The 14,286-nt window shown below is 43.4% G+C and overlaps 1 protein-coding gene across 4 annotated transcripts in view; it reads right to left on the bottom strand.

Annotated features, from left to right (window-relative positions):
* Window positions 1-14,286, bottom strand: part of Cul1 (cullin 1) — a 125,873-nt gene that overhangs the window by 72,418 nt on the left and 39,169 nt on the right. For all 4 annotated transcript variants that reach the window (XM_029561923.1, XM_008829749.3, XM_029561924.1 and 1 more), the window contains exon 2: window positions 1,246-1,550. In XM_029561923.1, the coding sequence (XP_029417783.1) occupies window positions 1,246-1,385 (140 nt within the window). In that variant the 5' untranslated portion in view covers window positions 1,386-1,550. The remainder of the gene's footprint in view (window positions 1-1,245; window positions 1,551-14,286) is intronic.

The raw sequence follows: 14,286 nt of genomic DNA, 5'->3' as shown, positions 1-14,286 counted from the left end.
GCATGGGCTCAAGGAAAAAGAGATAGCACGTGGAACAGAGGCACTGCCGCCCATGCTTGCTAACTGTGGACACAGGCTGCCAAGTACCTCATGCTCCTGCCACCATAGCTAGAGCTACTCTCAGTCACATCTTCCCTGCCAGGACGGAAGGTACCCACAAGCTACAAACTAATATTAACACTTCTTTCATTAAGCTGTTTATGTCAGGTACTTTGTCACCAACATGAAAAGTAATGAACGAATGCTTATTTGTAAAATAGGACCACAACAGTGAAACTTCTGCTCTATGTGCCATCTCTTTATAGCTCATCAACAAACTTTACCTGGTAAAGGAGAGATAGGAAATATTTTAGAGTTCTGTGGACCAGATAGTATCTGATACAACTACTCAACTCTTCTGTAACACAAGGGCAACCACAGCCAATATTTAAACCATGATCCTCTGCCTGAGGTCAATACTGTCCACAAAATTTAAGTCCTCTCTATATTACTTACAGTGCCCAATACAATGCGAATGCTATGTAACAGTTGTTATATATAACTTTATGTGTCTGGTGTGCTGCTTTGCATGTATGTAAGTGTACCCATGTCATGCAATGCCCACAAGTCAGAAGAGAGCATCACCCTGGAACTTGAGTTACACATGGTTGTTAGCCACCATGTGGGTGCTGGGAATCAAACCTGGGTCCTCTGCAAGAGCAGCCAGTGTTTTTAACCACTGAACCATCTATCCAGACCTTATAGTTGTTATATTATTTGGGGAATAACCACAAGGAAGAAGCTACATGTTTTTCCCAAAATATTTTCAATCAGTGGATAGTTGAATTCATGGATGCAGAACCTGCTGTTATAAAGGGTCCCAATAGGGCCAGTGAGGTGGCTCAGCAGGTGAAAGCACTTGCCTCCAAACCTGTCAACCTGAGTTCCATTCCTGGGACCCAGGTGGTGGGAGGACAACTGACTCCTCCAAGGTGTCCTCTGACCTCCACGTGTGCTCCCATAGAAGAAATAAATATAAGAGGAACAAGCTGTTTTAAATACAACCATCTGAATATACTGGTGAGCACTACATTAAATAGCTATCTAGCCAATTAGGTAGATAAAAGCAAACTTGTGATTCTATTACAGGATGAACAGGGAAGAGAAAATATGATATAAAATGCCTAATAATTCAAAGATCAAAGAAGTGTATAATCAAAATTCTAAACAAACTAATCACAGCTCACAGCTCAATCAAGAGGATACGTGTATAGTTCCATGTATCTGGACTTTGCCATACTTTGTCTGGTGTACACCTGCTGAATCCCAGCTCTGAGGTCATCCCAGATCTGGTCAAGACCAATCTGCTTCAGTCCGTGGGGATTCTGACTCCTGTTTGAGGACATCGTGAGTAATGTTCTGAAGTCAGCCAGTACAGCAATCCTTGTTCAAGACACAGCTAATTCTCCATTAGTTGAAAATACACAGTATCATTCCAAATTTATTCACAGCAGCTCAGAAAGAATGTCCTTTAAGTGTACAGAGAGAAATCTCATTCATTGCAGGCAGACCTAAAGAGGGAATAAAGAAAAATTATTAATAAGTTCTAACATTCTGGAACAGGTAATAGGACAGCGCACACTAACAGACACCATCTGTGGGCATTTGCAGGTACAATAGGTATTTCTTTACTTTCTATGTGGAAACACACTCACTTGGTTTCTGTGTAAATTACGCTTAGATATTTCATCTAAAATTATCTTAACTATTAGTGCTCATAAAAAAAAAGCTGAGGAAAAGAAATTGCACAAGAAATGGTTATTATTCTTTACTTTCTATTCAAGAGACTTGACTTTGAGGTCAGCTCACTTTACAAAGCTTGAACTTCCTAGCCTGCAAAATGAGGGTAAACTACTTTCTTCAAATCGCTGTTGGAGCTTAAGGACAATGATGTATTCAGAATATTTAACAGGGTAAATGCTTGCCAACTAGTTATAGCTATTATTTCTAAGTGTATGAAGTTACTGTAAAACACAATTTCTAATGCTTTAGAATTTGGACCCTTAAATCAAGAGTCTTAGCTTCTATACTGTGTTTAGTTAGAACTTCAATGTGCATCACTCTGGACATACTTTAAGAACTGGCTATGTAAATGTGGAGGCTTTAAGTAAGTACTTCTAGTGGAAATTAAAAAAAAAAAAACTGAATTACTTTAATGACTTCACAAAGTAAGTATCAGTGGGAAGTAAATGGGACAGGAGACAGCATAGGCTGTTGAAACCTACAAACCCAGTCTGAGATACTGTGAGCCCTTCAGCACCTCTTATCTCCCAAGCAACACTGCAAACCTCCACACGTTCCAAGGCTTGTTTAAGGCCTTTGTAAGTCATACATATACAGATTAAGTTTTAACCACTGAACCTTCAATCATTTCTAACATTTATCATTTGAGCTATAGAACTTAGTATTTTATAAATCCACAATGGTCATTCCTGATCCTGATTCAAATAGATATATTAAAGTGTGAAATCTAATCTTTTAACACAGGATTCCTTCAAATGTAAAAAAATTAACTCAGGAACAACCCTGTAAAATTCCCTACAGAGTTTCAATCTTCTGTTCATCTACCTTGGGAGAATCATAGCAACGCCCCACTTGATAATAATCAGCATTTTTAGATTGATGCTGCCATCTGATAGTATTAACTTCCACACCTGTCCTTCTCCTCTCATCGCTTTCTAAATATTTCCCTATGGGGAACTTAGCACTCAAACTGTCCAAACTAGAATTAACAATGCAAGTCATGTCTACCAGCAACCATGGAAAAGGTTCTCTACTTTCTAAATTCCATTCTCCATGTGTTGCCCAACTCAGTAAGTGGCAACACCATTGTATCCACCTTTCAGGAGTCTTGGAGGGATTCTGATACTAGAGTGCTTTGATGTCAACTGTCAAGGTCATTTCAAATCAATTAGTTCTCCTAGATGCTTCCTCCTCTAGTGATCATCACCTTCTCCTTAAACCAGGCTCTCATACATCTATCCATTTCTACTACCTTTTCTCATCCATTCTTGTCTGAAATTGTCATCTTAAGAACAAAGGGGGAGCTTAGGGAGAATATGAATAGGGAGACCCTAACACTGTATAATCAGACCCTTTTCTCTGCCCCTTTCTTAGAAAATGCCCCATGTTCCCCTGGGTACAGTCACACACGTTTCTTCCCCCTTTCCTGGACACATCAATCTCCTTTCCACTCCTGAGCTCTTTGGCTGCTCATGCTGCCTAGAAAGTTCATCCGTTCTCCACCTAGCTGTTTTCCAGTCACTTTACTTCAGGTCAGACTTACTGGCAGGTCTCAGAACAAAGTCTTGTTTGTCATTACCTGTATTTTCCCCTTCTAACACTTACTCAAGGCAGCCATGCCATTTTTGTTCCTTGTTGCATCTGGTGTGGGAGAGCCAGGACACAGAAATCATTTCTTTTTGCCGCTTTATCTAAAGAACTTAGTCTGAGGGCTGGAGCATGGCTCAGTGTTTAAGAGCACTGGCTGATCTTGCAGAGGACCAGGGTTCAATTCCCAGCACACAGATTGTGGCTACAACTATCTGTAACTCCAGTTCCCCAGTTCCATGGGACTCTTATGTCCTCTTCTGACCTCTGTGGGCACTGCATGATATCGGTGCACTGATGCAGGCAATACATTCATACGCATAAAATAATAAAAAAAAATTAAAAAGGAACTTAGTCTAGAGTCCAGCATATAGTTTAATAGATGTTTTGCATAAATAAAAGAAAGAACAAGGCTGGGAGCATGAGGTCCTAAGTTTGAATCCCAGAACCCATGTAAAAAGCCAAGCTTGTAATCCAGTATTGGGGAGGCAGAGACAGGATTCCTGGAGCTTGCTGGTCAGTCAACCTAGCCTAACTGGCTAGCCCCAGGTCCTAGTCTTAAAAACAATGTGGTGGGGCAGATGAGATGGCTCAGTGGGTTAGGGCACTTGCCAGCACACCTGGCAAACTGAGTTCAATCCCTAGGACCCACGTAGGAAAGTAGAGAACTGACTCACATAAATTGCCCTCTGACCTCCACATTTTATGCCATGGCATGGATCCATTAACACTTAAAAACAGCTAAGGTGGACAGCCATCCTGAAGAATTTGGAAACTTAGAAGAAAACTACCATCAAACATCTGAATTTGCTCAAAATCCTCTTTTTAGGGGTTGGAGAGATGGCTCAGTGGTTAAGAGCACTTATTGCTTCTGGGGAAGACCAGGTTCAGTTCCCAGCACCCACATCGGGCAGCTTACAACTGCCTGTAGCTCAAGTTCCAAGGGATCAGATACTCTTCTGGCCTCTACGGGCACCTGTATGCACACAGTACACAAAAACTCATGCAGGTACACATACACATAAGTAAAAATAAATCTTAAAGGCCAGGCATGGTGGCACGCACCTTTAATCCCAGCACTGGGGAGGCAGAGGCAGGCAGATCTTTGTGAGTTTGAGGCCAGCCTGGTCTACATAGTGAGTTTCAGGACAGCTGGAGCTACAGGGAGACCCTGTCTCAAAAAGAAAAAAAAACTTAAAATCTTTATTGATTTTTATTTTATGTGAGTGTTGCCTGCCTGTATGCAACTGTATCAGTGTCAGGCACTGCCTGTGGAGGACAGAAGAGGAAGTTGGATCCCCTGGAACTGGAGCTACAGACAGCTGTTAGCCACCATATGGGTATTGGGATTCAAACCCAGGTCTTCACCAAGAACAGCCAGTACTCCTGAGTACTCTAGCCCCATAAAAATTGGGCTGGAGAAATGGCTCAGCAGTTAAGAACACTGACTGTTCTTGCAGAAAGACCCGGGTTTGAAAGCCAACACCCACATGGCAGCTAACAAATGTCCATAACTCCAGTTCCAGGGGATCTGATAGCCTCTTCTGTCCTCCACAGGCATTGCACGACACAGGTGCACTTACATACATGCAGGCATAACACTTATACACATAAAATAAAAATAATAAAGTATTTTCTTAAAATTCCCTTTAGAATCATGATACAATCTTATCTTGTTTCTTAAAAGCTTTTTCTTTCAAATACTGGATCTTAGGTTAAAATTACTTTTTTCCTTTCAGTTAATAAAGTTTTATACTGTCTGGTCATTACAAAATATGCATACATACTCGAATATATAGTGTTTAAATAAGCTTGAGAACTATAGAACTTTAGTAACCATTTATACTTAATTAGTGGGAAATTGTCATATGCCAGGTACTGTCTGAGGCCCTAGTTATAATTAGTAAATCAGAATACCATGGTCTATTTGCATAATATCCTGGCTTTGGAATAAAGCATTTTTCCTTCTTAGAAGCTAGTATATAAAAATGTTTGATGCAAATTCATAAACTAGAAGCTTTATGTACATGCATTTGTATACCAAAAGCATCTGTTCACCAGAGCCAAATACCGTCAGATGATTGGAAGCTGACCTTCTAACAGTTCTAGCTTTTTTTGTTTTCCTTTCTCAGATGAAGGAAATGATGCAAAGCAAACAAACTTGACCAAAACTGTAATTCTAGAAAGCAGCAGGGGACAAAGGTCAGGTCCCTGAGTTTTTAAGTCCAGTATTTTCCCTGTATTTCAGCCTGAATTTTAGGTCCTTTAATATTCAAGGTGTCAATAAACAGTGAGACCCTTCTAAGAGTATTAATAAAAAAACAGTAAGACCCTTCTAAGAGTCTTAATAAAAAAATATACATACCGATTATTTATTAAATTAAGAACTCCAAAACGGAATTAAGAACTCCAAAACAGTGCTAATTTTAAACCTGACAGCTTTAAAGAGCTAGCAAATTAGTTCTAACTATATCAATATTAAATTTAGTCAAATATTTTAAAATTAAAAACAGCCTATATTTTTAAAAAGTTTTTTTTTAAAAAACAAAATAGTTTGTGTCAATTTTTCTCTGCAATACATCCACTTTCTACCCAACCATAAACAACATGCTCAACACAATATTCTTTGTACATACCGTTTGGTTATTAGTCCCTTCTTGTATTTTGTGACTTATTGTTCCCTAACTGCAATACCTTTTTTTAGTTGTCCCTACTGAGTACCCAATATTCATAAATGATGAAGTTCTCAAAGATTCCCAAGTCCTTATCTACATAAGTGTGCAAGCATAAAGAACCTTGTATTTTTAATACCCCAGACAGCCTTACACCCATATATTAACTAATACAGAAGAACCTAAAACTGAAAGGAATATTCATGCAGGATCACTGCAGAAGCTCTAAAGAACAGGTGGTGAGCTGGCACAGCAGCAGCACGTCTACTGAGTTACAATTTGGATGGAAAAAGGGATCTACACTTATGGAAGAGCAGGAAGCCAAGTGGGCTGAGAAGGGGATGTATGTGTGTGATTCAGGCCATTACCAGGGCCAACAAGCAGGATCGCTGTCACAGAACTGCCACTGCCTTCTGGGCCTTCAAACCTGCAGAGGCCAGTAGGGCATGGCTGGCATGGGAGGCAGGAGCAGCTCTGCACTTGAAGCTGATCCTGAAGTCACTGACTGATGAACACTCTCCCCACAAAGGACTCAAGCATTTCCTTGAAGCGGCACTTTAGTGAGCTAGGGTTATCCATTAGACCTCAAATAGATCTAAGGGGCTATGTGTGAGCAAATTCAAGTGCATGTGCTTAATCTGCTCATGTATGATACACAATGTGGGTCAAATGAACTGATTGAATACTGGAACAGGGTATCTACAAATGACTGGCTTATTTTCAATGTTGATTTTTCAGAAATATTTCACTTTACAAATTATACAACATCATCAAAAATGAGAGATTTTCAGTAGATTTTCTAAGTTAAAGAAGTTCAGATAGTTAAGTAAAAGGTAAAATAATCTCTTATCAAATCACATGGCCTGAAAGCTTGACAGGTCCTCAAAACCTACAGATCAATTCCAATAAAGTCTAAAGAAAACATGCTTAGGAAACCAGGCTGAGTTCAGACACTGCTGGCATTACAAGTTTACTGACTGTGGTAATAAAAGTCCACAAGCTTTAGAGACCCAACAATCTGCAGATCTGCTACTTACAACTTGAGACAATGGTCCGAGTAAGCCAGAAGACCAGGATGCCAATGAGGGAAGTGCTGGCAGCTATGGCAGCCATTGGTCTTCTCACCTCCTCAGCATTTTCTAGACGGTCCAGCCATACAAACTGCTTCCAATCCCTGGAAGATGCAGATTCTATCTTCCTGACAGGAAACCAAGGCACAAAACATCACCAGTCAAGGACATAGACTGATGGCAGATCCAACTGTCCTTTCACATATACTTGGCCACTGGCTCATGAAGCTGTGTGAACTACCACTGCCATTCTTTAATTTCATTTTAGGAAACTAAGATAATGGGATAGAATAGAGCAGTTAAAAATAAACAAGTTGGCCAGGCATGGTGGCACACGTCTTTAATCCCAGATGGCCTGACATGTGCTTGAGAGGTAGAGACAGGAGCTCTGGGAGTCCGGGGCAAGCCTGGTCTAGTGAGTTCCAGGACAACTTGGGCTACATGGTAAAAACTTGTCTGAAACAAAAAAGATCTCTGAAGTCTTGTAGTAAAGTATTTAACTTCACTAAAGCTGGTATTTTGCAATTCTCTTGACTTCCAGTTTCAGTTGATGTTCTAACAGTGTCTTATAGAAGGCTGTTTTAAGTGTTCTTTCAAAAAAAAAAAAAAAACCCCTCTTGGTATGCATGGGTGAAACTCTGAGTTGCTCATATCAAAGACGATATATTTTTCTGGGATATGGGGGAGACAACTTTTTAGTTGTTCATACGTCTCAGTGGAGGAATCCTGTGTACCATTAACCTAGAGAAATAGGCCTTTTGATTACTTCTTCACAGTTTGAATTCTTAGAAAGCTTGTTTGATATTGATTCAGTTGGCCATCATCTCCTTTTTGAAATGGTCTTTATAGCATGACAAGGCCTTGAATACACAGACCCATTCTTCTTTTAGACTTGCTTTTTTTCTTTTTCTTTTTTTTTCCTTTTGAGACAGGGTCTCCCTGCAGGCCCAGCTGGCCTGGAATTCACTATGTAGATCAGACTGGCCTTGATCTCAGAGATCTGCCTGCCTCTGCCTTCCGAGCACACGTCAGGCCATCTTCATAGACCTTAATAAGTAAAGTCTTATTTATAAGATTATAAAGCATCCCTACTTGAATTTACTGTCCATAGAATACTTTCCTAAAACATATTGTGACTAATTAAAAAAAAATTCTAGTTATTTCAAGGAGTACTTCCAAAGAATGAGAGGAAGAAGGAGAGTAAGTATGAATTTGTGAGCAGTGCTGGCTCCTAGTAGTCTAAGACCAACCACACATTTCTGCAACTGTGCATTCTACAATTCTTTCTTCCTTTTTTTCTAAGACAGGGTCTCCCTGTAGCTCCTGCTGGCCTGGAACTGACTATGGAGAGCATGTTAGCTGGCCTTGATCTCATAGAGATCCACCTGCTTCTGCCTTCCATGTGCTGGCGTTAAAGGTGTGCTGAGGTCAACTCATCCTTTAAAAAAATATTTTACTTTTTAATATGCGTATGAGGGGGGGGTGTACATCTTAGTCAACCCATGTGAGTCCTGGGAACTGAACTCTGGTCCTCTGCAAGAGCAGTTGTGTTATCAACTCATGAGCCAATTCTCCAGACCCAGGTTCTGCAACTTTTTTCACTTAAGAACAAGGCATACCTTCACTTAATGCATTACACTTCACTGTTTCTTTTGTGAGCTATATAACAGAATTCATCAACCAAATTCTGTTTAAAAGCTTTCAGGTTTTTAACTATTTTTATATATATAATTTTTGTTTTGTCTGTATGAGTGTATTGCCTGCATGTATGTGAATGTACACGTGTTGTGCAGTGCCGCGGAGGTCAGAAGAGGGCATTGGATTGCCCTGGAACTGGAGTCACCAACAGTTCATAGCTGCCATGTGGGTGCTGGGAATCGACCCCGGGTCCTCTGCAAGAGCAGTCAGTGCTCTTAACCACTGAGCCATCTCTCCAGCCCCCTTTTTAAACTATTTTGATAATGTAATAAACAGTCTTGCAAGTATTTACTTGAATGTGTATGACAAGTATCTCCAGGTATCTACATAAAAACTGATTTAGAACATGCCTACCTACTAAGATGAGAAAGAGGGAAAGATATACAAGAGTAGATTCTTTTGGCCCTAAAGAGTTTGAGATACTAGAATCACTAGGGCAGCTGACCACAGGATTATGGCATAGAAACCAGGATTAGACTGGCTCCAGGTTCACCTCTAACACTACTGGATTCTGGAGTCTCTGCCTCCCCAAATGCTGGGATTAAAGGCATATGACACCACAAGTGGCTGAGTTACCAATGTGGGACGACTAAAGGTGTCATAGGAGGCCTGAGCAGGGCTGTACCTGCCATCAACTGAGGGAAAAAAACTGAAGCTCCAGTAAATGAGAGGCCAGGATAGTGGTGGGATGCTCAGGTGGAAGTGGGGTCAATTAAGATAGCAGGTGAAAGGAGGGCAAGACTCCAAGTACTGCCAGGGTATCTATCTACTCAACTTCTGGTGGCTGGGGGATGCCACCACAGGGAGAGGAAATAGGTGAGCCATGGGATTTCCTGGCCACATGCACCCTGAGGCCTACAGGACAGAAGTCTGTGAGCAGCCTCTTACCCTAACCTGGCTTTAAAGAGCTTGGCTTTCAAAGAGCTCCACATTTAAGAAGGGAGTTGGGGCAAGACTGGGGTGGGAGTGGGGGTCTTCAATCAAAAGGTATCCCAGGCAGATGGGCACCCTAGTTAAGAAGATGGAAAGATGACCCAAGGCCTGCAAACATGGTTCCAGGAAGGAAGATAGCCTCTCTTCTGCAAGACCTGGCCAACTGAGAGCCATCCACTACATCACTCTAAAGCCAAGTGAGTTCTGTGTCTCTTCAAGAACCTCCCCTGACAACTCCTAAACAAGTAGCCAGAAAGAATATACATTCTTAGGCTTTAAGTACACCTCTACTCAAAGGCAGAATCCATGAATTTCAATGTTGTAGCAGAGGCCTCCAAAGATGGTGCGGACCCAGAGCCCTGGGATTCAGCGAGAATTCACTTCACTTCTTGGTCAGCAAATAGGCCACGAAAAGGAGCCTGCGCCTCTGTACCCTGCTCACGAGCCCAGTGACTGCTGACAGACTGCATGGTGCAGACCAATCAGAAAACGATATGCTGACTAAAGGGACTTGGGGGTGGAGAAAAGGGAAATTAAGGCCTGCCCCCTCCTGCATTAAATGAGTCTGCAGCACCTCACCTAGTGCTTGTTTCTACCCGATTCCCAGTGTCTGTGTGCTGACTCCGCGCCTCTTGCCTCTTACCCCCCGCTAATCGGCAGGGGACCCAATCCAGGTCAGATGGCCTGAGGAGGACCCGCAACACCTGGCGCCAGAACAGGGACACCCTGGCCACAGTGTTGGCGACACCCAGAACCTCAGTTCGTTTGGTAAGTAGGCCCCTGGATTTGTCTGTTTCTTCGGATGCTCAAGGGTGAGCAAGTAGCCCCCTCTTCTGTCCCCTCCACCCTGTCTGTCATCTTTATTGTTGGACTACTTTGTTAGATCAAGGAGGCACACTCTGCCACATGGTCCTGAAGCCCATGTCGGCACCTCCCCCTCTCGGCTCATCCCAGTGAGTTCACATAAAGGCTGATCCACCCCAAACTCAAGAGCCCAGGCTTCGGGTCACCCTGTTGCCTGTCCTGGAGACACCATGTGAGCATACGGCTGGAGGTGTCACGGCCTCCAGAAGTCCCTCACTGAGCACAAGACATTTGGATCCGATACACCTTTACATGTCGGGGTGGTTTACATCCGAGTGGCTCACAGTGCTTCTTTGCTTCCTTTGTGCCCTCTTGGTAGTCACTCCCGTCTTCTACTTTTGTGGCAAGTTCCCTTTCGTGAGACCCTCCCACAATGGGCAATTTACCACCACAATGCAGGGAACTACAAACAGCAGCACTGAAGGTGCTCCTTAAAACCAGAGGGTTGAAAGTAAAACCAAAAGATATCGAACACTTTTGGGATGAAGCCACCAATTTAGCTCCAAGGGTCTCCCCTGAAAACATGTGGGACCCTGACATGTGGATGCAGGTCCTCTTCCTGGCCCGAAAAAGGGAGGTCGGGTGAGGGATTACTCCCTCTGCATCGTTCGTACCAATTCTCCTAGCCATCATTGCTAGCCTTAAATCCTCCTCTCCTGAGGAAGTCATCTCGGCACACAACAAACACTGCTGGGAGCAATCTAGTGTAGATCTGGCTATTACCTAGACCCTGGACCTCCCGGACCCAGAGGTGGATACTACCTCTGCGCCCACTTCCAATAAGGAAGGAGCTCCTTTGCCTATGTCTCAGGATACTCTCCTAGAGCTGCCATGCCCAGAAATACCCCCACCCTCTTACCCATGGAAGGAGTTACTCTCTTCCCTCCAATAACCATCCCACCTCTTCCCCTGCTAACATGCCCCTCCCTCCTAGACCGCCCTCCTTAAACCCTCACGGCTTTTGTCCGCACTTCTGGTTAATGTCAGCCCCGATGCAGCACAGTGTCCATGGCTGCCCACCCCACTCGCTGACCTCGCTCTTATCTGCAAGGCAGCTGAGCAATTGGGCCCTGACTCCCCATATTTTGAACAAGTTCTTTGCCAATGGTCCTTACATTTACAAACCCACTATGATTGGTATAATTTACTAAAGGCAGCCTTAGAACCCTCAGTCTTTCTAAACTGGCGAGCAGCCTATGATGATCAGGCTGAGAACCAGGCACGCCTAAATCTCCAATATGGCCCCAATATTACGTTGGACATGCTCACAGGACGCGGACAATATACTGACCCCATCTCTCAGTCTACTATAGGCCTCCATGCCGATTTTCAACAAGTTTCTGACTTGGCCTTTAAGGCCCTTAAATGTTGCTCCCCCCGTGACCCACAAGCCTTTTTCCGTAATTTGATTCAACAGTCAGGGGAGTCCTTCACAGACTTCCTTACCCGTGTCACCGAGGCAGTAGAGCGGAGGGTGGAGTCTGGACCCACCCAAGAGGTGCTTATCAAACAGTTAACTTGGGAGGGCCTAAACACCCCTACTCGTAAGGCTATCATGCCTGTCTGCAATGATAAAATTCACAAATGGGTACTTGCTACCAGAGACTTAGACCCCAGGGCGGGCCCTATTGAGGCTTTGACCACCTCCTTGGAGACTCTCTTGTCGCAAGGAAAACCCACCCACTTTGGCGCACGGGAAGGCTGCTGGAACTGTGGGGGGCTTGGCCACTTTCATAGCCACTGCCCAAGAGGTACAGCCCGCCCCAAGACTCGCTGCCCCAAGTGCAAAAAAGGGTTCCATTGGGCTAAAGACTGTAGGTTACAGCCTCAACTGGACCTGGCTTCTTTAAACTCCACCTGGGGCGCCCCGCCCACATCTTGGATCGTCACTTACCTACTCCTGACAGGCATAATTATTCTTCTCTTTCTACTTCTTAAATGCCTTGTTCTTCATTCCCGCAGTCGGAAAAAAATCAATCACTCGGTATATCAGGCCCTCAGAGCAATACACGAAGATGATTTTAACCCGCCCTATGCAGCCCAACAGACTTGGCTTGCATAAATGTACAAGGCCTCCTACAGATAATCCCCTGGGAGATACCCCTTGGAGGGCTGGTAGTCAATGACGGGTAAGCTCCTATTGGGCTGAATCAACCTAAGCCAGGATATGGACGTGTACACCCATGCTCCAATGATGGGTAAGGTTCATGCCCGAATAGGACAACCTAAGACAGGCACAGTCCATGATCCCAGGGTCATCCCAAGGCGGAGATGCCTACAGGCTCTCACTAGACAGTCATTTTTAAAGAATAAGAGTGGAAATGTAGCAGGAGGCCTCCACTTCTTGGTCCGCAAATAGCCCGTGAAAAGGAGCCCACGCCTCCGTACCCTGCTCTCAAGCCCAGTGACTGCTGACAGACTGCATGGTGTGGACCAATCAGAAAACGATATGCTGACTAAAGGGACCTGGGGGCGAAGGAAAGGGAAATATAAGGCCTGCCCCCTCCTGCATTAAATGAGCCTGCAGCACCTCACCTAGTGCTTGCTTCTACCCGACTCCCGGTGTCTGTGTGTTGACTCCGTGCCTCTTGCCCCGACCCCCGTAATCGGCAGGGGTCCCGATCCAGGTCAGGGCCCTCACAGCTGGCCTGAGGAGAACCCGCAACACAATGTAACAACTGTGTCCTCAACTAAATTTTCCCTCAAATATTCCAAAACCCCAGATACCACTTTCACTCTTAAATGTAATATACTTGCCTTTGTTTCTACAATTGAGATCAAACACATTTAACAGATGCTATTGCTAAGCCAAAGTTGAGGAGTGTTAAAGTGAGAAGATTCAAATCAGAGTTGTAACACAAGTATAAGAATTAAGGATTTTATAAAAAGTACTAACTGCTTTAATTAGGGTGACAGCATTTGAGAAATACAAAGACAAGGGCTGGAGAGGTACCTCAACAGTTAGAGCACTGGCTGCTCTTGCAGAAGACCCAGGTTCAAATCCCAGCACCCACATGGTGGCTAACAACTGTCTACATAACTCCAGTTCCAGGGGATCCAACACCCTCTTCCCACCTCCACAGGCATTACATGACACGGGTATACTTACATACATGCAGGCAATAGACTTGTATACATAGAATAAAAACATGAAAAAAATAAGAAAAAAAATACAAAAACAAAACCCAGCAAGACAAAATATTACAGTATTTTCTAAAAATAAAGCCTAGAGTTAGTAAAATGTATAGTGAATATTTCCTATTGAATTTTGTTTTGTATTTACTTTTATGTGTATGAGTGTCCTGCCTGTATGTATGTAAGTGCATCATGTGGGTACAATACCTAAGGAAGCCAGGAAGAGTTTTGGATCCCCTGGACCTGGAGTTACAGATATCTGTTAGCTACCATGTGGGTGTTGGGAATCGAACCCGGGTCCTCTGCAAGAGCAGTCAGTGCTCTTAACCCCTGACTCATCTCTCCAGTACCTTGCTGTTAAATTTAACTAAGACTAAATTTAGCTTTTCTAATTTAGTAGCTTTTTCATATGTACATGGGTGTGGTATCTGTTTGTGGACATGCAAGTTTGTATGGAGAGGTACACATGTGTCTAGGGCTGGAGGTCAGAGGTTGACATGGGGTGTCTTCCACCTTACACACTGAGGCAGGGTCTCTCACTTGAA

The sequence above is a fragment of the Nannospalax galili genome, unplaced genomic scaffold, assembly GCF_000622305.1.
Source record: "Nannospalax galili isolate Female #2095 unplaced genomic scaffold, S.galili_v1.0 scaffold234, whole genome shotgun sequence".
NCBI classification, from domain to species: domain Eukaryota; kingdom Metazoa; phylum Chordata; class Mammalia; order Rodentia; family Spalacidae; genus Nannospalax; species Nannospalax galili.
Note: the sequence above shows the minus strand (reverse complement) of the source record. Positions and strands in the feature narration are given on the sequence as shown.